Here is a 24,616-nt window from a genome sequence, read left to right as displayed (position 1 = left end):
TATATTACAAAACTTTAGAATTGTTACAAGTCCGACAAACTTCTTTTAAAAAACTGATGTTTATTATATAGTGTTGTATTTATTATATTACATGTTCTAATTTGCGATTGTTCAATTTTTTTTTACTAAATGTTAAAAATTTGTGATTATTCAGATTACTTTACTAAAGTATAGGCGTGATGTATTGCGATTGTTCATATTTTTTTTTACTAAATGTTCTAAACTTGCGATTTTTCGGATATTTATATTAAATGTTCAAAAGTATAGGCGTAGTGCATTGCGATTGTTCACTTTTTTCACTAAAGGTGCGTTCTATTCACCTAATTTTCACTTATCTCAACTTATCTTAACTTACTTGAACTTATCTTAACTTATTAGAATTTATTAAAACTTCTTTTAGTTGTAATTTGTACTTGGGTAACCCTAATCAAAACTGATTAAACCTGATATGAATTTATCTAAACTTAACTGAACTTATCTGAGCTTATTACACCTGAAATAAGTGAAAATAAGGTGAACATAACAGACGTTGAGTGTTCAAAATTAGCGATGTTCAAATTTTTTTTTTTAAATGTTCATAATTTGAAATTGTTCAGATTTTTGTACTAAGGATCTGTTCTCTTCCGCTTAATTTCAATTCAGCTCACTTCATTTTAGTTTAGCTCCAATCAGCTTGGTTCAATTTCTAATTTTCTTAACTTATAAACAATTAATACAGTTTAGTTCAGTTTTATTCAATTCAGCTCATTTCAATAAATCAAAACAAGTTCTAAAAATCCAAAAGTATGGACGTGGTAGGTGTACCTTAAAATTTGCGAATTCCTAGTTCTAAAGCCCACTCGCAACTTTGGGTACATTAAATTATTGGGCCGTCCCATGTTCCCTTACCTTATCTCTACATCAAAAACCAAAATAATAAGTGTCAAACTCAACTCGTAACACTAGACAGCAACTCATCGATCCTAAAACGTGTCATCTTCTAAAGCAACACGTCACAAATTTGAGCCACGTGTCACTATCCCACAACTCTTGTGACATCTTTAAATGCTCCTATCCACCGTACTTCAAAATCAACCAACAAAAGAAAGTTCGAAAAAGAAAATATTCTTGCATTTATCCAAAAATAGAAAGAAAAAAGAGAGACTATCCTAGGCTTATTTGCTAGTGAAAATGGACGCAATGAAGCAGAAGGCTGCAGATGCGGCTGCGTCAACAAAGGCAGGAGCCGAGAAGGCAAAGGCGACGGTGACGGAGAAGGTTGATCAGATGAAGGGTGATAACGCATTTGATAAGAATGCGGCTACTGCGAAGAAGGAGGCTACTAAGGGCGGAGCCGAGGTTCGTAAGCAGGGGGAACACGCTAAGAATGCGGTCGAGAGGCAGACTAATACTTAGATACCTCTTTTAAATCTGCCTTTTTTTTTTTTTTTTTAAAAGTTATACTAGTACTTTATTTCAATTCGGAGTAGTAAAAGTATCAAGCAAAGTCCGGCCTATTGAAAAAAATGTTGCATTGAGAATTAATTAATTCTTATAAAAAGGCTTTTAGGGTAGGGATCTAGTCTTTACCCTTTCTTCACTTCTAAGGAGTTTTGCTTATTAATTTGGGTCGGGTTACTCTATCTGTGCGAGAAAAAGTTGTAATAGTAGTATGTAATAGTTGTTGTAGTAGGCGCATGAACACATATAGATGTGTAATGCAAACTCTTTAAAGCTTAAATAAATTGTTCTTTTATATTTTCAATCTCATGTTGAACACTTTTGCTTGTTTTTTTTTCCTTAATTCATACTTCCCTAGTAAAAACTAAAAAGAGTTTGATAATGTTGAAGATTAATTTGTTTATTTATTCAAAAAATTAAAAAAAAAAAAAAAAAGGTCAAGAGATTGAATAACCAGTGGCAGATGCGGTGTGGAGGGGCACTAAATAGAAAAACAGAAAAAAAATGCTTGTGTGAAGGCTTGAACCTAAGACTTTTTGTATAAACTCAATGCATTACAACTATGATAAAGTTAAATTATTATTATTTATTATATTAAAATTGCATTTAATCTATAAATTTATACCTTTACCCACCCTGTAAATAACGTTTGGAGCTTGAATTGCACACAAACAAATCTGTACTTCTCTAATCAGTGGTGGAGCCAGGATTTTTAATCCGGGGGACAAATATCAGATGTTTAATAATTAGATAAAAATTTCAAGAAAAAATTAATCATAGTTTAATATTTATTTGAAATCGCATATGATAATATTCCTATATGGCAAGAGGAGTTCAAAGAATAAATATTTTTTTTTACGAAACCCCAATTTCATGTCATGTAATCTAATAAACGATAAGTACGAATCAATTAATTATCATAAAATCATATAATTAGCTTTTAAACAATTTGATAATAGATAAGTAGGGGTTTGGGTTACATTTGAATAAATAAATTGCAAATTTATTTGAATCATCAAATTAAAAGAAGAGAGAAAAAAGAAAATATTTATTAAATAAATTTTAAAAACGAGAGAAAAAAGCAATTATTAAATGATTTTTTTTTTAAGAAAAAGCAACTATTTAATGAAATTAAAAAAATTAAGTGCAAAAATAAGAAAAAAAAAATCAACTGAGGGTAGGGGAATCGAACCCGAGTCAAAGACAAGCCTACCTTATTCACATTCCACAACCACCAGACCATGCTGATATTTAGTTAATTGTATGAATAAGTAATCTATATATTCGTATTTACTGTTTAACGTAAGGGGAAAAAAAAAACGAGAATGGGGGACAACTATTCCCCCATGTTCCAACGTGGCTCCGCTACTGTCTCCAATCTTTGTGATTTAAGTCATGAACAGCATGTTTAATCCAATAATGGTTATTTATTTAACTACTCATTAGGTATTTATAATTTATATGAACAGATCAGACTCATAATTAACTTATGCCACGTTTGTTTTTTTAATTTTATTCATCAGTTTGTAACCTTTTAGAGAAAGAACTAGTGTATCTCAAGAGATGCCTTGTATTGCTAGTTTTTAACTTTGAACTTTTTTATGTAACTGTATTGTTTAATTAACTGTTTATATATCTAGTGTGTGATGCGGGCGTTGTCTTTATTTATTTTCTAATCTTGTAAAGAAAAAATAAATTAAATAACCTCTAATTTAAAAAGAACCTATAATATTCTTTATGTGAAATTTAAAACCCTAATAAAAGTTGGTTGAAATGATAAGAATATATCCTTTATTTGTTGGAGGTTGCGGGTCGAATCTAGATCAAACCATAATTTACTTATTTCGTGAAATGAAGTAATTGCAACCTTACGTGTCACATGTACTTTGAATAGTGATGTGGCATTGTGACAAGGTGTTATGTACGTTGAACAGTGTCACGTGACCGTTCCTTTTAAAGGAACACCTTTTAATATATACTAATTAGTAAGTATAGATATAATTGAAATAAATAAAAAAAACATACGGAATACTAAATCATATACTATAAATTTCACTATTTCCAAATTACCCATCTTAAGGCAGTTGTAAAATTATCTCTCTTATTCACAATTATAATTAAAAATTAAGAATTATTTTTTTTTTTTTTAAAAACGTCCTATCTTAACTGCCCTACAATATCTGCTCCCTTTATTCTTCATAACTTTATACTCATCTTCAATTGTTCTCACTCTTCATAAAATTTGAAACTGCTCTTTTTTTTTTTTTTTTTTTTAATTTTTTTTATCTTTCTTTTTTTTTTTAAAAAAAAACTCCTCTTAATTTTGCTCATTTATAATTTTTTTCTTTCTCGTGCTTTTATTAAATATTTCGTCTGTATTCCAAGAGCCTGTTCACATTTATTGAACTGAGCTGAACTGAAATTAAATCGAAGTGAATCGGCCCTAAGTTTCACAACTCCTAATACTCATGGCTGGTGATTCTAGAATGATAGCGAGCGTCGGTTAATTTTTTTATTTTTTCCTAATTTCTTATATGCTACACATGTAGCGCGTGCCTCTTAGCTTGTATAATGAAAATAAAAAGAAGCTTAGATAAATTACTTAACCGTGGTTGAGAGGATATACATCTTTTCTACTCGTTCTCGTTGAACCTTGTGGGATGCTACACCTATCATGGCTTGCTATCAAACCCTTACAACTTTAAAACCACTAAAAAAAGCCTATATATATTAAACCAAACTGGAAATTAAATTGGTTACATGTATAACCTTTATTAGAAAACATTAATAGGGTGTATAACATAGCATCAAGGTCTATGTTGTAGGAAAACAATTAAGACTTAATCACATCACATTAGCTTGATAGTATGAAGATGAAAAACCAGCCTTCTTAAGTTTTTCTTGAATTTCATCAATACGCTTAGCCATTAAAGGAGTCAAGCAATTGGTCCAATCTCCAACCTCCCCTTTTCTAAAGAAAGCCTTGTACTCAAACCAAGGATAAAACATTGTACTCTTATTGACATCCATATCTTTCAAGCTCTTAAGGCTACAAAGCTCTATTATCTCATCTATAACATTATCTTTCTCCTCCTCTTCCGAAAACAGGTAACCTACAAACTCAGCCAACCTTTTCAAATGTTGTTTTGGTTCTTTCTTTAACCCTTCATATTCCAAAAACAACACATTTTGTGGGTTTTTCTTGCTTTCTTTCCAATAACTCAATATGTGATCTTCATAGGGTCCCCATGGGATGACACCTGAACAAAACTTGTGAACATATTGTTCCATCAATTCCATGTTTGGTGTTATTCCCTTACATGCTTCAAATTGTAGGTAAAAATGCCATAGTGAAACAAAGGTGTCAAAAGGGTTTCGACAAATATAAACAATTCGACATTTTGAAGTCTTGATTGAGTCTGGAAGTGACAAACATGGCATGTGGGTGGATAAAATTCGAGGTGCGGGTATTTCACCTAAGGTTGGTAGCTTTTCAATGATCTCCATCTCTAAGTTGATTATGAGGTCATGAGGATTTTTTGTGTTGAAAGGGTGTTGAGAAAGATTAGACAATGTTTGTCTATTTACAATGGTAAATAGGAGAGATTTAAGCCATGTTGTACCGGTTTTTGGTAGGCTAGCTAAAATGATATCAGTGTCACGACCTTGAAAGTGGGTTTTAAATGCGATTACACCCTCAAAAATATGACTTAGGATCCATAAACCTTGATAGAGGTACATAGGCCATACAAACCAAGTTTCTTTTGGGAGGGAGAGTTGTAACTCTTTGATTTGGTCTTCCAATTTTTCTTGGGTATTGGTGTTTGTGGTCTCTGAGGCTGCCATCTAAAGAGATAAAATGGGTATATGATGTTGATAATGGTGAAAGAGTTTCGTTGCATTATATAACCATGATTCCTTTCTCCTAAGGCTAAACAAATTTACAAAGGAAGCTGCAAAATGAGCTTAATTTGTACACAAGTTGAAGCTTTGTATCTAAGTTAAAAAAATGTGCAGATCCTCATCAATATCTAAGTCAACTATTCTACTTTGAAACTTTCGCGTTCTCTTTTAATAGTTTGACTTTTGCATTATTTATACACATCTTTTTCTATCTTTCTTGATTTAGACATAAGAAATTATAGTAACTGAGATTTTGTTTAATTATCACAAAAATGCTATCCAAATGTCTGAGAAAATACAAGTTTATTACCTTAATAAATGAATTTGGCAATATTGTAAGAACCTGTTCCGATTTATTGACAACAATTAAATTGAGCTGAACTAAACTGATTGGGCTGAACTGAACTGAACTGAACAGTATGGAGCTGAAATGAATTGTTTATGAGAGAAGAAAATTAGAAACTGAACTGATTGGAGCTGAATTAAACTGAATTGAAATTAAGGCTATTATGCTGAACAAAGCAGGCCCTAAATATATCAATAACTTTATTATAAGGGTTCATGATTGTTGATAAAATTATGAAAATACCATGTTAATTTATTTACGATTTTGCCACTTAATAAACAATATGATAAAGTGGGGCTCGTTCTAGATTTATGCATTGACAAGTGCGTGATAAATAAAAATTTAGAACAGAGAAAGCAAGATAGAAATAATTTAAAATCTCACATCTTAATATTGATTGTGTCCTGTCAAAAAAAATTGATTGTGTGCCTGTGCCATGTTGTCTTTCATTATGCTTTCAAAATGGTATTATTTTTTTGAGCCACAAAATGGTATTATTATTGTTCATAACATGCAGATGCATGTATTGTGTGAGACAGAGGAAGACCTCCTGGAGTCCTGATGCAGTGGCTTAGGGGTCGCTCGCATCTTAAGGTACACCGGTTCGAGCCTCACTGTGAATAAATTCCCTTCCCTTACTCCCCAATCTCCCAGGCATCGTCAGCTAGGTGTCCTGTGGCCACTTAACTTTACCGTATAAAAAAAATATATTGTGTGTGACGTGTCGCACGACACTAATTTAATTTGATAGGGTGATACACCATACACGTTACCGGTGGCGGATCTGGGGTACACAAAGCCACAAAGGTACAGTTGTACCCCCTTCTAAAAAAATATGTTGCTCAAAGAGACCTATTTTTTGTAATAGAGGGTCTCTTAAGTCTTATCACACCAATTGTAGAAACACAATAATTTGAGAGTTCCAGGTAGAAAAACCCAAAAAAAAAGTATAAATTATGATGAGGATTCAACACCATCTTTTGAAGAGCAATAGCAGATCCTACAACGTCCCTAATGGAACCTTTTTTTTTCTGGAGTAGTTGTTAACATAGACTGTATGCTTACTGCTTATTAGTGAGTTAGTCATTTTTTTGTTTTTTTAACGGGTTCGTTGGTCTAGCTTACGAGTTTGTAATTGTGTGTAAGTAGATGTTTAATTAAAGTCATTGATTGATTTTGATAGAGTATAAAACATATTCCTGGGCCTCAACCATCAGCTTAAGCTTTTGGTTGAGTTGGTCCTCTAACATGGTATCAAGAGAACGTGATACAAAGGTCACGGGTTCGAATCTCATCCACCCCTCCTTCAAAGTGGAATTAATTCGCACCATGTATGAGTAGGTGTGTGTTGCATCCACAACAGATTTATATACTCTATGTCTCAGCTCTATCATATATCAAAGTCAAAAGGAGATATAATAGATCGGATAAGTTAATGGAAGTTACGGAATATGATAAGAATATAAGATAGCACTAAAAAGCTAAAACTAATAGGACGTGGAAAATTATAAACATAGTTTTTTTTTTTTTTTTTTTTTTTTTGACAACAGGGCTACAAAAACACAACAAACAAACCTAGTAAAAAAAAAAAAACTAAAACACAAAATACAGTATAAGTGTTTGATTGCACATAGTTGATTGCACGTATAAGTGTTTGTTAGAAGTCAAAGTCTTTTTTAATTTATCACTTTAAATTTACTTATTGTAAATCTCAAATAATACTAATTATGGATAGTTTTGCAATGCCTACAATAAAATTGTGGTCATTATAACAATGAAATCTATACCGTTGATTGTAATTATATAAATTAATACCGTTGATTAAGTTGACAAAAAAACAACCATAAAAAATAAATTAAAAAATAAAAAACTTTTAACTGTTTTTTCCCAAAAGTAAACTACTCTCTCGTACCGAAACTTCAATTGCTAATTCTCTGCAAATTATGAACAGCCAATCAACCCATTTACACGAAATTCATATTCTGATCATTATCAAATGAAAAAATACATAGACAATGGTAATTTAATATGACCAACAAAGCAACAAGAGTATTCATGTAATGTATAAATAAAAAGTAGGAAAAATAATTATATTTTTTTAACAAACATAGAATGGAATGAAGTTTTCCATTGATTTTCCGTGGATAGTACTACGTATAAATTTTGATCTTGAAGCATAAAAAGGGAAATGCATGGTTTTTATACAATTAAATGTTTAATTATTGGGGAAAAGAAGTCTCTTACTGGTTTAGATTTTAAAAACTAATTTTTATATAAAGTTTTTTTTTTTTTTTTTTTTTTTTTTTTTTAGTGATAATGAATGGATAAGATCGTTTCTTAAAAATAAAGGGCTGAGATTTAATGTCATTATAATGGCCACAATTTTATTGTAGTCATTGAATAGTCTTCCATAATTATTAAAGATGATAATTTGTTGTCATTTGTCAAACACAACCTTCATGTTATTAAACATATAGTTATGTGTCTTTTCTCTTTTAACAAAGAATTTGATCTTCGTCCTAAAAAAGTCAATATATTGGTTATTGTGAAACAAAAATATTAACTAATACAATGTTCTTAATAACTTTCTCCACAATGTAATTATGATCACATGGAGGAAAATGGACAATAATTGAGCGGCCATATTTTTTTATCTACAAACACAACTCCATAAGCAACATTTAAATATTACTTGCACATAAAAAATAAAAAAAATAAAAAAATAAAAACTCATACTTGTATTAAAATTGTCAAAGTGTACTTTCTTTGTCTTTAAAAGTTCTTATTTTGACTTTTTTGTTCAACAAAGATAAACTTTGAAAGAGGGATAACAAGCTAATAAGTATACTTTGAATTAAATAATAAATAAATAAAAACAATAAACGTTAAATTAATACACAAAGTATACTTTGAAAAATAAGGTTTTTTCGATCTCTTTAGAAAAACAAGGTTTTTCAAACTCCTTCGAAAGACAAGTTGTTCTCTGAGCTTAAAATAGTATCATGTTATACAGGCCACGATTGATATTGATTACTCTGATTCAAGATACAAAATTGTCACAAGAATTTTCTTTTATAAAAAATTACGAAGCAACAACGGATCCACTCAAAAAGTTGTATGAGACAGCGAATCAAGAATATGTCGAATTGTGTAATAATACCTATGTTTGGATTCTTAGTCCTTCCCTATTTATTTCTTGCTTGATTTTCTTAAATCTATTACTCTACTATTAATCATTCATTGTAGATGTCATATGGCTTTAATCAATGAAAAATTAGTGTTCTTTAAGACTTCTTTGAAAAAAACATAAATATATGATCAAAAGCATTAGTGGCCAGGCCAAGTTTGCCACTTTTAAGGACACCAGAAAGAAATTAGTTATTTAGAATTGAAATTAATTACTCCTTCCAACTCTGGATATCTTACCCATTTTTTGGCACTACACTTGTCAGTAATAGAAACACTTAACTTTTAGTTTGTTTGTATTGAAGGAAATGGATGAAAAGGAAGGAATTGAATGGAAGGGATAAACTATCTTTAATTTATATGAGTGAAAGTTCGGTTTGCTGTTTGGATTATAGCCAAAACTATATTCAAACCGAATTAATTCGGTTTCGGATTTCTCAAACTAAGTACAAACCGAATTACGATTCGGTCCAATCCAAACCGAATTATTTCAATTTTTCTAATTACATCCAATCCAAATAAAAAATTATTTCCTTTTTTCGCAACATCATTCAAACACTAAACCAAACTTCGCCCAAAAAATTCGTGCAATCATTCAACTTTTTCTTGTTAAATACATTCACTTCTAGTATCCACTGACAACATGTAAGAAATTCAGAAGGAATGGAGAACTAGAGAAGAGTTGGTAGATGTGGGCGTTGGTAAGCAGATCGAAGTGTAAAATGAAGGAGAAAGTGAGAAGATGTGATTTGAGTGATGAGCCGTGACTTTTTGAGAGAGTGAAACTAAAAAAGGAGAATGGAGAATTAGGGTTTTATACTTTGGTTTATATATGAAAGGGGAAAATGGGTTGGGATACTTTGTTAAAGAAAATGATGGGTTTAACGTAATGGGTCGAAATTTTGGTTTGTAATTTGCCTTTTGGTTTTTTAAAACCCCAATTTAAATCCAAACCGCAATTTATTTTTTTTAATTTTTACAAACCGATCAAATCCTAATTACTAATTCGGTTTGGTTTTTCGGTTGGTTTAATTTGGTTTTAATCCGAAACACTTTCACCCCTATTCATTTGTATAGTAAAAGAGGAAAAAAGGGATTTGTAGGGCAAAGAAATGGAGGGATTAAATTTTAAGAAAGTGATCTCTCCAATAATGGAGAGTTTTGAAAGAAATTAAAAACTCATCTTTTAATTTTTTTTCCCTTCCCATCCTTTCTCTCTTATCTTCTCCCTCCCCTTCTTTTCTTTCCCGTTTCTTTTACCAAACACACCATATATTTTTATCATTGAAGCTAGCTTAGGTAGTAAAGAAATTTACATTGTGTTATAATAGCTACAAAAAGGGGGAGAGAGTGGGGGGTACGGTGAGGTAGTTAGTGCCTTAGTGGTAGGCTTATATATGGAAGATAATTATTTGAGGACAGAAAGTAACATTTCTTACATTTAACACACCGTAAATTACAAAACGCCATAAATTTCTACCTAAGCTAGCTACAATAATAAAAATTAAAAGATTATAACAATTGAATATTAATAAAATATTTATTGAGACTGTTCCAACAAGTACTCAAAAGACTATATTTATTATTATGTATAAATCAAATCTCAAACATTAGTCAAATTGAATAAGATAAATAGTGCAAAAAGTCAAAACATTTCCCTTAATTAAGTACAGATTCAATGGAGGGAGTGCTCACAAACCTAAAAAGAAATACAGCATGATATATTGAAAGGTAGTAGCAATTCAAAGAATGGAGCCTTTTATAAATAAGAAATAAACTATGAAACCAATCATGCTAAAAGAAGAGTCAAAAATAAAGATACAACCTTTCCCCTAAAAAACAAAGTCCAATAGCCAAAATGGAACTAAAAATCATCTCTAAACACATAGTTAAACCAGCTGAACCAACGTTCAATGGCCATTTCCCCTTAGCAGAACTTGATCATGTCTCGGTCGTTACACACGCTTACCATATATACTTCTATGATAGACCAATTCAACAACATTGGTGTGATCCATCAACCAACAAAGTCATCAATACTCTTAAAAACTCGTTGAGTCGGGCCTTGGTTGCATTTTATCCTCTAGCTGGCCGATTTAGTTGGATAGGAGGAGGACGAGTAAAGCTCGTGTGTAATGCCATGGGTGCGGAGCTCATTGAAGTAGAGTCTACCATGAAAATCGCCGATTTTGGTGATTTCTACCCATCAAGTGAAAAGTTTTATTATCTATTGCCTGAAATAGATTATTGTGGGAAACCAATTCAAGACCTTCCTTTATTAGTTGTGCAAGTCACTAGATTTGCATGTGGTGGACTTAGTGTTGGGTTCGCTATATCTCATGTAATGGCGGATGGGAGGAGTGCATACCATTTTACTAGGGAATGGGCTAGGCTTGCTCGAGGCGAGCTCCTAGAGGTTGCACCTTTCCTAGATCGACGTATCCTACTAGCCGAAGATGATGTAGATGGATCCATAACAAGGGAAGTTGATGATGGTGGAAGCATGAAATATTTTAGGCAAGTTGGTATAGGCAAAAAGGGTGATAATGTGACTCCAATTTTCAAACTTGTTACAAATGATGAAATTGAACGTCTCAAAAAAGCTGCTAATAATAACAACAACGGAAAATTAAGTCGTCCATATAGTCGATTTGAAGTTATTACGGCTTATGTATGGAGATGTATTTGCAAGGCACGAGAGCTCAAGGATGAGGACACTACCACCTTATTAATTGTTGTTGATGCACGACGTCGTATGGATCCACCATTGCCATTAAGGTACTATATACTTTGTATCATCGTTGACTTTTGAGAGATAGAAACTTCATTATAGTAACATAGGTAGCACGTACATAATATTTTATTGACTTGTATATTATTTTATACTCCCTTGTGCTTTAATAAGTGTTACATTTTGACTGGCTCGTAGTTTTTGAGAATTTATTCGACTTAAATCAAATAAGAGGTGATGAGGTATAGTTGGAGTATTAGAAAAATTGTAAAAGAAAGATAGTGGGGATAATAGCTTATTGAAAAGTAATGAATTTTAGGGAAAAAAATAGTAAAAAAAATAGTAGTGAATTCGGATAGAGACCATGAAAAGAGAAAGATACAAGTCTAATATTAAAATATAGGCATTTTGCCACAAAAAAAAAATAAATAAAAAAAAATTAAAAATAAAAAATAAAAAAAAATAAAAAAAAATTGTAACACTTATTAAAATATGGTCGCATTTGGTAAGTGTAACACTTATATTTAAACACAGAAAGAATGTTATTTTATTGATGTATAAGGGTTTTTTTTTTTTTTTTTGAATGAATATTGATGTATAAGGTAGATGTGATAAAATATAGTGCTCGTAGGATAATTAAATTTAATTTATGTCCATACACACAATTCATGGCCTAAATACAAACTAACTAGCATTGTTTTTCGATAGAGCGAGAGAAATGGAAATAGTGGAGGGATATCTTAAGTGGTTAGAGCTTCTCTTTCGATTTCAAATAATTTTGGGATTGATTCTCATTTTTCGCCCTTTTGGCTTTCTAAAAACAAATACACACACAAAAAGGAGCGGTGAATCATCCTTTTTTGGATATCTAATGCAAGGAGAGAATTAAAATGATCAATCTTACTTCTCCCTTTAATAAATTAGATCCCTCCATTGTTGATGAGAGTGAAGGAATTAAAATGCATAGAAGTTAACCTTTTCCCTCCCCACCTCCTTTTCCTTTTCCTCATTTTTCTTCCTTGTCGTTCCCTTCACTATTGCTATTCAAGCATAGTGTAAATCTTTTTCCTGCAGTTTGGTGCAAATTGCATTATCAACAAGATCGATGTGATCATCAATAATATGGTATGGCCTGATCTAGAAAAGGTGTGGGTTTGAACAAGTCTAATTTTTTTTTTTTTTTTTTTTTTTTTTGGTTCAAAATTTGAGCCCATCCAAAAAAGCTCAAAAGGCCCACTTAAGCCCGATAAACCCAAAATTATTTTGCAAGTTAAGGCCCGCCTGATCTTAATTTATCATTTTGTAGTCGTGACAATCTAAGGATCCCCTTGTTGTTGTAAGGATGATTTCTATCGGATTCGTATTTGAAAAATAGATAACCTTTGTGACCCCTCATAATTTTTCACCAACGTAACATACAATTACATGGCAATTCATCATATCTCCCGGACTTAAAGCTTGTCTTTCGAAGGAGATCAGAAAATCTTGTCTTTCAATGGAGATCGAAAAAACCGTGTCTTTCAAATGAGATAGAAAACCCTTTTTTTCTAATTAAGGAGACCAAAAACTCTTTCTTTCGAGTGAGACAAAGATTGGGACTTTTTACTAGTAAAACTGAATAATAAAACCCCCTTTAAAATTAACAATAGACGCTATGGTGTTTTTAGAGATAGAGGAGAGAGGTTGTTACTAAGGTAAGGAGAACATGATTCAAGGTTTGAATACCTATAGACATTGATTTCTAGAAGAAAAAAAATAGAATAATCCTAGATATTTTATACTACATACTCCATTAATATAGACATTCTTTTGTTTCTAAAATCATACAGCTTTTTTGGCAATGCCACTATCGACGTTTATACATCAAGTTGTGTGGGGAAGCTCATGTCAAAACCTCTAAGCTATGCTTGTAGTAAGATAAGGGAAGCAACAAGCAAGGTGAATAACAAGAGTGTGTTTGAATCAATCGACTACTTAAAAAGCCAAAAAAATTTAATAAACCATCAATATTTTGAAGATCGAGGAAAACAATATGGCCCTCCTAGTGGCAACCAACATAGTGATGTACAAGTTATAAGTTGGTTGCACCTCGGATGTTCCGGAGTTGATTTTGGATGGGGTGTGGAAACCTACATGGGTCCTCCGATGGTCCATGGCAGTGATGGTGTTTTTATGATTACTCCCTATAAGAACGATGGATCTTGGGTGATCGGACTATTCTTGAAGCTTAAATCACGAATACAAAATAAGTCCAATGTGACATTTCAAAAGTGTTATGCTAGACTTTAGGTTTGCATAGCCAAATTTAATGCTCGGAAAATTTTTAGATACTCCCTCTATCCCAAAATGATATTTCCTTATGGCCTATTTTTAGTTCCAAATTGATAGTCTCATTTGCTTTTTTTCAAGTACTATTAATATCAATATTTTATCAAAATTCCCTCCAATTGCAACAGTATTTGTGCTAATTTAACTTTTCTATGTAAATTTTGTTTTTCAATGTAGTTTTATTACTTTCTCTCTCTACTATTTTACATACCCAAAGTAAACTTATTTTTTCGATGTAATTTTACTACTTTTATTTAAGTTGCTTAATTCTCCTGATTTTTGCCCATAAAGGACTATCATTTGGAGACGGAGGGAGTATTATTGTAAGTTTGGTGCATTTTCTTTTCAAGATTTGAACTTTTTTCCAATTAAACCTGATTTGCCTAAATTTAACTTATTTTTTTAAGTGAGCAAAACACACCAATGTCTAAGAATAACTTCTTTTTTTTTTTTTTTTTTTGGTGCAATCTAAGAATAACATTTATGGATTGTTATGTATTGTAGTAAAAACTTGTCACAAATTAAATGATCTTATAAAGATGGAAGGAATGCCTCCAACCACTAAGTTAGATCACAATGCATGGTTTCTGACTTCCTACAAGCGAATGCACGATCCTCATGATACATCCCTTCTATATATATATATATATATATATATATATATATATATATATATATATAAACAGAAAGAACATTGTATAGAATTGTAATGAACATTTAGTTAAAGTAAAAAGAACATGTCATAGAATTGTTAAGAACAGAACATACTGTTAAATAATGTTCTTTATCTCTATGTTTTTTTATCGTCATTATAATGTACTTTTATTTGTGACATAATGTTAATTATTTATTTTAAAATGCTCTTTGAATTTTGCCTTTAGATTATGGTGATTGAATAAAATTAATGTTCATTACATTTTATTATCAGGTTTTTTATTAATATTATGGATGTTGTTTAGTTATATATAAAGAACATAAAACTGAATTTTTTTTACAAAATAGTTATATGTTCTTTACAAAATAATTATATATTAATTACAAAATAATTATATGTGATGTTCTTTATAAAATAGATATATGTTCTTTACAAATTTACTATATATTCTTTTTAGAACAACTATATATTCATTCCGCCTTTTAAAATAAAAAAGAAAAATAAAATCGGATGTACGGGTATCCTGCATCCGCTTGCAGAAATAATTTCATGCATTTGAAGAGATTATAGACCCAAGGATCAACAACTTAAAATATTCATCGATTTGGCACATAAATCGTGTAAAATCCCAATTGGGCCAGCCATGCAATTGAAGGGAAAAATGCCATAAATAGATAGATATGTACGGCTGCAAATTCCAAGATACAAACCTGACATACTTAGCCTGTTAGCCATGATACGGAGTAATATTTTCTGATACAAAAGTAAAGGATCGGTTAATCAGCTGCGTGCGCCACGTCTTGATTAGAATTCTACACGTAATGACAAATGCTTTAAAACTTTAACAACGTATTTTGGCTAAGATTTAAGCAATTTGCTAGAACTTTTACAATTGTGCGATTGTTAAAATTTAAAATTAATAATCTATTTATTGATACATTTTAATAAATACTTACACTAATATATTGAATAAATCATTGTTAAATACTGGTTTGGGCCGCACTCGCAAATTAAGAGATAGAGTCCTCTTCACAAGTCCAAGAAGATTCCATCCCAAAATCATATGACAATAGGAGGAGTAGCCCCTTAGCCTATAAAGTAATTAACTCTCTCTTCTTCAATTAATGTGGGACACTTACATGTAGAGATACTTAGGAGGTCTATTCTTCTATAGGGTCTGGGCCGCACCCGCAAACTAAGAAAAAGAGTTCACTTCACAAGTCCAAGGAGATTCCATCCCAAAACCATATGACAATAGGAGGAGTATCCCCTTAGCCTTATAAAGTGATTAACTCTCTCTTTTTCAATTAATGTGGGACACTTACATGTGGTGATACTTGGGAGGTCTATTCTTCAACACTCCCCCTCACATGTAAGGTCTCTTTTATATATCTTTTTGTCTCATGTGATTTTTTCGGGCTGGAGTGTTTCTTCACTTCCCCTCACATGGACCAACTCTTGACCATGTGAACTTTAGCCATTTAAGGTCCCATATCGTGGGTCTAGCTCTGATACCATGTTAAATATGGGTCTGAGCCGCATCTGCAAACCAAGAGAGAGTCCACTTCACAAGTACAAGAAAGTTCCATCCTAAAATCATATGGTAATAGGAGGAGTAGCCCCTTAGTCTTATAAAGTGATAAACTCTCTCTTCTTCAATTAATGTGGGACACTTAATTACATGTGGTGATACTTTTTTTTTCAAGGTCGATTATTCAACAACCATTAATATTAGTTAAAGTAAATTAAATAAATAATACGGAGTATAAATGGAGCAAATAATAAAATAATAAGGGAGTAATGGCTCGAAACACTAAGTTACCATTATGGGTACTTCATAACATCAAACTATATAAACTAGGTCTATTCTCTTCAAATTATTTTCACTTCAGTTCAGTTTAGTTCTTAATTTTCTTCTCTAACAAAATATTTAGTTTAGCTCAGTTCAATTAATTAGAACAGGCCCTAAGCTACTTTCTTCTATTCTATCAATATAGTTATACTTTTATATATGGCTAACTTTACAGTAATAACATGTCTATTACAAAGACTATTTTATTAATTGGTTGTTAATGTAGTAGTGATTAAAAGGCCAAAACTAATCCCGAATCAGAATCGAAATTGAAATCCGAGCCATGAACGGTAAAAGACAATAAAATCCCAAAATCCTAAGCCAAGTTGCCCACGAAATATACATACGTAGTACATATCCATTAAAGCCCTAAACGAGGAATAGTACTCTAACAAGTGCAAAACAACTTCCTTATCTCAACACGTACTTTAACACGTGGAGCTCTCTAATTCTAGCCTTCATGTAACCCAACACGTGTCCCTTTCACACTTCCTAATAACCCCATTATATAAGGACAACCATTTTCCTTATTTAGTCATAACAATACCAATATCACAACCATAAAAAGAAAGAAAGCTCATAACATAAAACATCTTATAACCCCGCAAACAAAGAGATCAAAGAGTGCAATAATACTCGATTAGTTTGATCCAAATCAAAGATGCAGACAGGAAAGAAAGCAGTGGAGTCCGTGAAAGAGACGACCGCGAACATCGCGGCGTCGGCTAAATCAGGGATGGACAAAACAAAGGCGACGATGCAGGAGAAGGTTGACAAAATGAAGGCCAATGATGAGTACGACAAGGCCTTGGCCACCGAGAGGAAGCAGGAGCGCTTGACCGAGGCCGAGCTTCATAAGCAGCAGGCTATGAGCCATAATGCTGCGGAGAAGAATGCCAAGACGGCTGCTGCTGCAGGAAATACTGGAATTGGAACTGGAACCGGAACCGGTTTGTTTGGTAGTAGTGGTGGTACTAATACTACTACCACCACTACTACTGGGTCTCATACTCACTCCGCCACTGGAACCACTGGTTTACCCACCGGGACTCACCAGATGTCCGCTATGCCCGGACATGGCACTGGTGAGCCTGCCGGTGGGTTTGTTGAGCCAAGGACTCATGCTGTTGGGGCTCACCCTATTGGTAGGGGGGCTAGGACCGCGGCTACGAACCGTCATACTGGTGGAGGGGCTAACACCGGAACCGGATATAATGTTTAATTAATTAGCTATGTAGTTTTTTTTTCCATAGATTGATGTGGTGTGGTGTGACAGTGTGAGTGACATTTTCTTGTATTTTTAAGAAGAGGTGTGTCACGTTTTCATGCTTTTTAACAAATGTTTGTATTTAAGGTATGTATTTTGATGTTTATCTAGCATAATACTTGAGTATTGTGCTTTGTATTGTTGCTTTTTTGTTGAAATAAAATAGAGAAAAGGAAAAAAAAAAAAAAGTTTTCTTTGGCTTGTAATTTAATTGTTCATCACCACATATGTTAGTTTTGTAATTTTGAGGCTTAGATCACTCCACTTTTCTTTTTTTTTTTTTTGGAAACTAGATCACTCCACTTGATCATTATGAATGCTTTAATATGCTACTTTGATTTGCAATTAATAATGTTGCATTGGCTTCATTCTTCATAATTAATTAGCACTTGGCAAGACTCAAGAGTCAAGTTTGTAAAGTACCATACATGTTAATTTTACGAAGTATTTTCTGTTCTAACTTCTTAATCTTTAAGTTTTGACCATTTGGGCTTGGACCTCATTTGGCATGATGAGTGGACTGGTTCGAACCTAAGTGAACTAGGACAAGCCAAACGGCTCATATTGGGCAAAGTATGCCCAAATAATAGGGAACTATGTCGGTACACCCAAACATAAGATGTTCACCTTCAATCTTGTGGCCTAGATGATTTGTAATATTGTTCTATTAGCAACTTGTTTTGATTCACTTCTAAGCAACTTGTTTTGATTCGCATTGTTTTGTTTTGTTACATCTTTAATTGTTTGGTTGTAAAATGTTCTTCCTACACCTACGCTCTTCCATTGTATATCGTATCAATGTAATTCAAGTCGGGTTAGTTTGGATGGAGTAAATAAATAATCAGGTTTGAGTAGAGTATTTTGAATGCAATTTAACCACTGAACAATTGAGTCATGTCTATATCAGGGTTATTTTTCAAACAGCAAGCATATCAGCATAATATTTCAAACGGCATATCAGAAGCAAACGCGCTCTCACTACATTTTGTTAACAAAAACCAGAGCGGTTAAGTGCAGCAAAAACAACACATTGATTAGTCCTAAAAACACAAGCTTATCCAAATCTTCACAACTGCAAAACCTGCTCACATACAAGCCATGAACATGGATTCCACACATTATATTTAAATAAATTAACTTTCATTGCATCCACAACGTGCTGATGAATGCGCAAGTAGAATAAGTACGAACATGAAAATGGAGATTTAGAAGCTAAATATATTCTAAACATACACTAGGCTGATATAAGGATTGACGGTCTATGGTCATGACATATCTATTCCAAAAACAGAGCAAATACAGCCTGTGTCTGATTATACTCTGATGACAGCTCTAACGTGAATTACAACACCATTCAGCAATGTACCTTCTTTTTCTCTTCTCTTGACAGCAATTAGTTGAATGTAATGACCAGCCATTACCTCCCATGTTTAGCAGAATTCTATCTATTAGAGGTGGGAAAAGCAAACAAGTATCATCCAACCACAAAACCTAAGGAAAACAAACAAACTAGTAATGACAAGCAGCGAATAAGCCATCTCTAGAAATCATTGAACCTCATTTTACTAAAAAAAGAGTCTAGATTGGATTAGCCATATTCAAGATTAAGAGCTTCACAAACCCATCATCATGAAGACTGAAAACCCAACAAACAAAATTGGGATTCGCAAAGACTCATACTCCAGACTTTCGTAGCTCGGCAGCCCCGTGAGCAAAGTGGCACTTATCTCCAAAAGTACATGAACCTTTTGTAAAGTTCTCGCAAAGCTTGGTCCTGTAATTAGTTGAGAAAGGTCCATGGGGGGCAGGTCCTCCAGGAGCCTTGTTAAAGGGAGCATTTGCACTGACACTTGCTACAAGATCATGTACCATTTCACTCGCCAACTTGATCTGATCAAAGGTTCCTTCAAGTTCAATGTTCCTCTTGTTTGAATCAGAATCATGATCCCGGATCGAAAGCTTCACGCCTGTTTGACGGCAAATCTGTTTCGAGTTCACACCACTCTTACCAATGATTGCCCCAGCTAAGGAGGCATCAACGCTAATCTTAGCAGTTGCTGATTCGCCAAAGGCACCAAGACCAGCAGGAACAGGTGGCTCATGTCGCCCAGCTAAGCGTCCATGCATTGGATGACCCCCCCTAGCACGAGGATCATCAAAGGATGGTGGAGCAACAGGTTTATTAAGTTCCCACTCACCATGGGCAAAATGACATTTATCGCCATATTTGCACCCTTCAGGAGAGTTGAATTTGTTGCACAGGCGGGTTTTGGCACCAGGAGCAGAACCGTTGTGTGACTGTGGAGGGGGTGGTGGTGGTGGAGCATTTCTTGACATGGGCGGAAGGTTCATCAACTGAGCAACAGCATTGTAGCCACCAGAGACATGGTGTAGAAAGTGGCAATTTTCTCCAAATGGACATCCAGATGTACTGCAACACAGCAAGAATTAAGTAGCTAAATTAAAGTCGCATAAGGAATAAGTTGCAGGACCACATAAAACAATGTAATCCTCGTCTAAAAGCAGTCTCCTGCAAATAGAGTGGGGTCCTTTTCCTACAGCAACGGTGCAAACAATTATTAAGCTAGCATGAAAGTGCAGGAAACCAATACTAACTTATTTATACCAAAGTTTCACATCCTCCACAGAATTAAGTACAAGCACTTTTTCCAGGGGACAAAGATAACAACAAGGTGCTAGAAAATAATATAGCACATCTTGATAGAACAAATAAATAAGTCATTTAGATCATGTTACTAACTGGAGAGGCTATTACAAAAAACTAAAATTGAATTCAATTCACAAAATAGAACTGAAAAGTGAAAATTCATTTCAGAAGACAAAACATCTACTTCAACATGGTTAACCAAAAACATAACTTGAATGAAACACAAACATACTGACAACAGAAAATTGCTTCTAAAGATCAATTGTGATCAGATAAACTGAAGCTGACTAGTAATATTGTCAAGCATACAGGTTACTTTCCCCAATCAAGTCCATCACTACAGACATCAACCAGCTTTGAATCAGTAAAGCTACAAAACAAATTCAATATTCCAAATATGACCTAGAAGATTTCAATTCGAACCTAATTCCTTGAGATAGAAAATTAATTTACCTTCAAGTAACTTCCACTCCATAACAATATGGTCTTCTTACAAGAGAAGCCACATAGTTTATTCATTTTCTTTTCTCTATCATAATACATAATTCTTTTTCAACTAAAAGCATACTTTCAAAAACGAAATCATACATTTTGCTTACTGTCAAAGTGGTAGAAGCAAGAGCAAAGCTAGTATAAAAAAGTATCACAAGCAAAGTATAATTTATATCACATAGCCAAGTGAGAATGACATCAATACATAATCCAAAAAGCTATCCCTGAATGACTGAACCTGAACAAGGATAGGCTACTTCTTGCACCAACTGATTATATCACACTCATTTTTTTATGAAATTACATCCATTTTTATTATCTCTAAAGCCCACAGTTATATGTTCAACTTGAAGACTATGTGATGAGAGCTGTAAACTTGGTGAAATTAAGAGACATGAATATGTACTCAAATTTTCCAATCAAAATCTTCATCATCATGAGCAACAAACATACTCATTAGTCTCAGAACCAGTGCATAAGAATCTGCTTTCCATCAAAATTAGCTAAATTCTCACAAAGAAACACCCAGGCTCATGTTACAGAAATGATAACCGAATAAGCAGAAACAGTAAACTCATAATGCAACTGGAACAAGTATATAAAGGTCTCCGGACAGCAAAATAAAAAATGAAGCTAATCTGGTCAAATATTCTTCTAACAATAAAAGCAAAATTAGTTGGTTAAATACTATAGATTAACAAAAAAAAAGATAGTAAAAACCCCAATCATAGAGGCAGAAAGTTTATGTGCATTGCATCTTAACTTGAAAAATAACAAGAGAAAAGAAATGAAGAAGAATGAAGATGCTACATTAAAGACTACAAGAAATTTAAAAGCATTGACAATAGCAGAGAGATTAATAAAATATGTAGCAATTTACATAACTTGCATGCTTAGTAATTTATTTATTTATGGACCGTAAAATCCGTTTGATTGAACAAGTTATTAACCAAAACATTTTAGAAACGATACGCTATAATGTTGATATTTATTAAATAGATAAAGATATGAACCTGAAGAACTTGGTGCAAGGCTTTGATTTGCTTCCTATACCATCCGTTTCTGTTACAAAACATTAATTATTTTTTGTGAGCTTTCCTTGCCTTCGTTGTGTTAAAAAAGTTGAAAATAATAAAATACTTAATTGAAGTGACTTAACATATCATTAATAGAAAATAATAACACACTACTAAACCAAAGCTTCATCACATGACACAATTTACTGCATACATCATTACAGATATTTCTACATTCATCAGTCTTTTAATAAATTTAACACAAGTTATATGCTCTGGCTAGATATTTAGATAATATGTACTATGGACCTATGACAACCTGACTTTATACTTATAAGTATTAGCCTTTTGAATTTAAAATCCCCTGCAAAGGCTCTAGAGTGTTATCTTTAAAAATTGGATTTGCCTACTTCATTTATCTCGAAACAGACAGGTACGATCTTATAACCCAAGGTAAACGCAGCAGATGCACGCAAAAATAAACTGCAAGCAACCTATCCTTTAAGCTTACACCCAAATCATCAAACATCCCTAATCTATTAAATCAAAACATTTCACACAAGCAGCAACATTAAAAGGAGTTGCAGTGTTGCACACTATCACTTGCATCACACTTCAAAATTCAAACAAATACTATAAGTAATAACACTGTAATCAGCAAATACTACTCCCTCGGTCACATTTTATCACATAAGTCATCCCAAATTAAAAATGTGGTCTACTAAAGTGTGACGGGAGAAGTACTTGATACTTCAAAACTACACAAATGTGGCCTATTAAAGTGGAACGGAGAAAATACGCCTACATCGAAAAAATTCGAAATTGCATCCACATGGCTACTAAATAGTAACCCTTTTCCTAAATTAGGTACAAATCACAATAGTGACATCAGTTGGTTAAAACCCCATTCATAATTCTTTCTATTCAAAGAAAATCAATTGGTACAAAAATCCCAAATCAGAGATTTTTCTAATCTAGTACTTCTAACAGAAATGAAAAAACTAAAAAAAAATCAAAAATTATTAAGGTAAAAAATCTATTCATTTCTAACAATAATAATTCTACCTATTAAATTACAAGCAAAGGATTAACCTCTTACTTCTTGCTTCTAAGTTCAGATCCAAGTCCAGAAACACAGAAAAGCAAAAAAAAGAAGTTTCTAGAAATTAATTAAAACACTTGAGAAGTTTCTAGAAATGAACAAACCTTGCTTATGCTTCTTAAATCCGCCATTAGAATGAACAGCACCAGCATCGTTGTTCCTTCCTCTCTTTCGGCCGTCCATTTGAAGTTGAATTTTTCGAACTTTAACCCAACAAAATTTAAACAAAAATTACAAATTTGAATACCCAATTAGACAAAACCCTAGATAAAATGGAAAGTGATTGAGAAAAATTGAGTGAAAAATGAAAATGAAAACCCTAGCAGAACTAGGGTTTAGAGGTTTGGGGAGGAGAGAGAAAGAAAGGTTGAGGAAGAAACGCCTCGAAGAGAGAGAAACTAGGAGACAGAGTATTGAGCGCTTGAGGTTGATTTTACAAAAAATAATGGATTTTTTTTATTATTTTTTTCTAATTTTTTAAGAGTGTTTTGAAAAAAAAAATGAAAATATTTGAGGCGAGGAGGTGGAGAGAAAATGGAATGGTTTTTTTTTTTTTTCTTGTATTTTTATTTTTGGGTTGTTTGATTTATTAATAAATTTATAAATTAAAATAGAAAAAGGGAATTAAAGTCGGTTTGTTTAAAAAAAAAAAAAATTCAAAGTGAAAGGGAGGTCACGTGCTATCTTGATTGAGCATATCAAGAATCCAATGGCTGGATTGATGATTTGGGCGTGATGTTATTGGGCGGGTTGTACCTACCCAAGCTCGTATAAAGGGTACTACTTGTTCATGTTTTGGTGATTTATTTTGTTGGAGCAAAAAAAAAAAAAAAAAAAAATTGATTTTGATATTTTTGTGAGAAAATTCTAGACAACATTTCAATTACTTTATTGATTCTAATTGATCAATCAAAATGTAAGATCAGTTTTCTGTAAAGATAGAATGCATGAGCTAGTACAATTATGAATTAAAATGTATTAAGTAGATAAAATGTTTGGTTGATCCTAAGAGTTATATACCTGGATGATATAATAGGGGAAAAAAAATAAATGTAGTACGAAGTAATAATGTATGCGGGATACAAAAGTTTAGGGCAATATATAACCTATAAATAAAAGTTAGATTGACTTAATATATCCTCCATAATAGTTTCTAGTTTTAACATTTAAGCTTAACTTAAATCATTTCGTTTGGGCTTAAATAAGACCAGACTAGTTAAGTTGAAATGAGCTCTATGAAGTTTAATTCAGAACTGTTATAAGGTTATGATTAATACATTTAATTTACTCAAACAAAAAATGAATTGAAAACACTGCTCAAAAGCATTAGATTAGTGATCAATGTGAAGTATTATGAACATATTGCTTAATACGGAGTAGCTTATACTTCTTCCATTCCAAATATAGGGAACATGTTTTTACTTTCGATATTATTCACCAACACCACTTTGACTAGCTTTGGTAAATTATACGAGTAAGAAAAATATAATCATGTAAGATCTAGTTATATTTCCTCTCAATGTGTATTTTTATTTATTAAAAAGTATTAACTATATATAATTTTTACTTATTGATAATTAGACTTGCTTATGGCTTAATTTATTCATAGTCAAACTTAATAAAAGAAACA

The 24,616-nt window shown here is 32.5% G+C and overlaps 1 protein-coding gene and 3 pseudogenes across 1 annotated transcript; 2 read left to right on the top strand and 2 right to left on the bottom strand.

The window, feature by feature from the left end:
- Positions 1 to 4,284: 4,284 nt before the first annotated feature.
- LOC145606936 (cytosolic sulfotransferase 13 pseudogene) lies at positions 4,285 to 5,286 on the bottom strand (annotated as a pseudogene).
- A 5,444-nt stretch (positions 5,287 to 10,730) lies between these two features.
- On the top strand, positions 10,731 to 13,895 carry LOC145606935 (spermidine hydroxycinnamoyl transferase pseudogene; annotated as a pseudogene).
- Positions 13,896 to 17,087: 3,192 nt separating this feature from the next.
- On the top strand, positions 17,088 to 17,685 carry LOC145608968 (18 kDa seed maturation protein pseudogene; annotated as a pseudogene).
- A 1,452-nt stretch (positions 17,686 to 19,137) lies between these two features.
- Positions 19,138 to 23,454, bottom strand: LOC145607715 (zinc finger CCCH domain-containing protein 31-like). Its single transcript, XM_081663309.1, has 3 exons — positions 23,091 to 23,454; positions 21,882 to 21,930; positions 19,138 to 20,139 (listed from the first exon to the last, which is right to left on the bottom strand). The coding sequence occupies exons 1-3, from the start codon at positions 23,167 to 23,169 to the stop codon at positions 19,383 to 19,385; spliced, it is 885 nt and encodes a 294-aa protein (XP_081519435.1). The 5' UTR covers positions 23,170 to 23,454; the 3' UTR covers positions 19,138 to 19,382.
- Positions 23,455 to 24,616: the final 1,162 nt, after the last annotated feature.

The sequence above is a fragment of the Chenopodium album genome, chromosome 23 (assembly GCF_948465745.1).
Source record: "Chenopodium album chromosome 23, dcCheAlbu1.1, whole genome shotgun sequence".
Classification (NCBI taxonomy): domain Eukaryota; kingdom Viridiplantae; phylum Streptophyta; class Magnoliopsida; order Caryophyllales; family Amaranthaceae; genus Chenopodium; species Chenopodium album.
Note: the sequence above shows the minus strand (reverse complement) of the source record. Positions and strands in the feature narration are given on the sequence as shown.

Excerpts from the sequence above, each read along its gene's own strand:
- LOC145607715 (XM_081663309.1), bottom strand. The coding sequence starts at position 23,169 with ATGGACGGCCGAAAGAGAGGAAGGAACAACGATGCTGGTGCTGTTCAT. Across the intron at positions 21,931-23,090 it reads ATTTAAGAAGCATAAGCAAG|AAACGGATGGTATAGGAAGC; the intron begins GTTTGTTCATTT and ends GTTTTGTAACAG. Across the intron at positions 20,140-21,881 it reads CCTTGCACCAAGTTCTTCAG|TACATCTGGATGTCCATTTG; the intron begins GTTCATATCTTT and ends GCTGTGTTGCAG.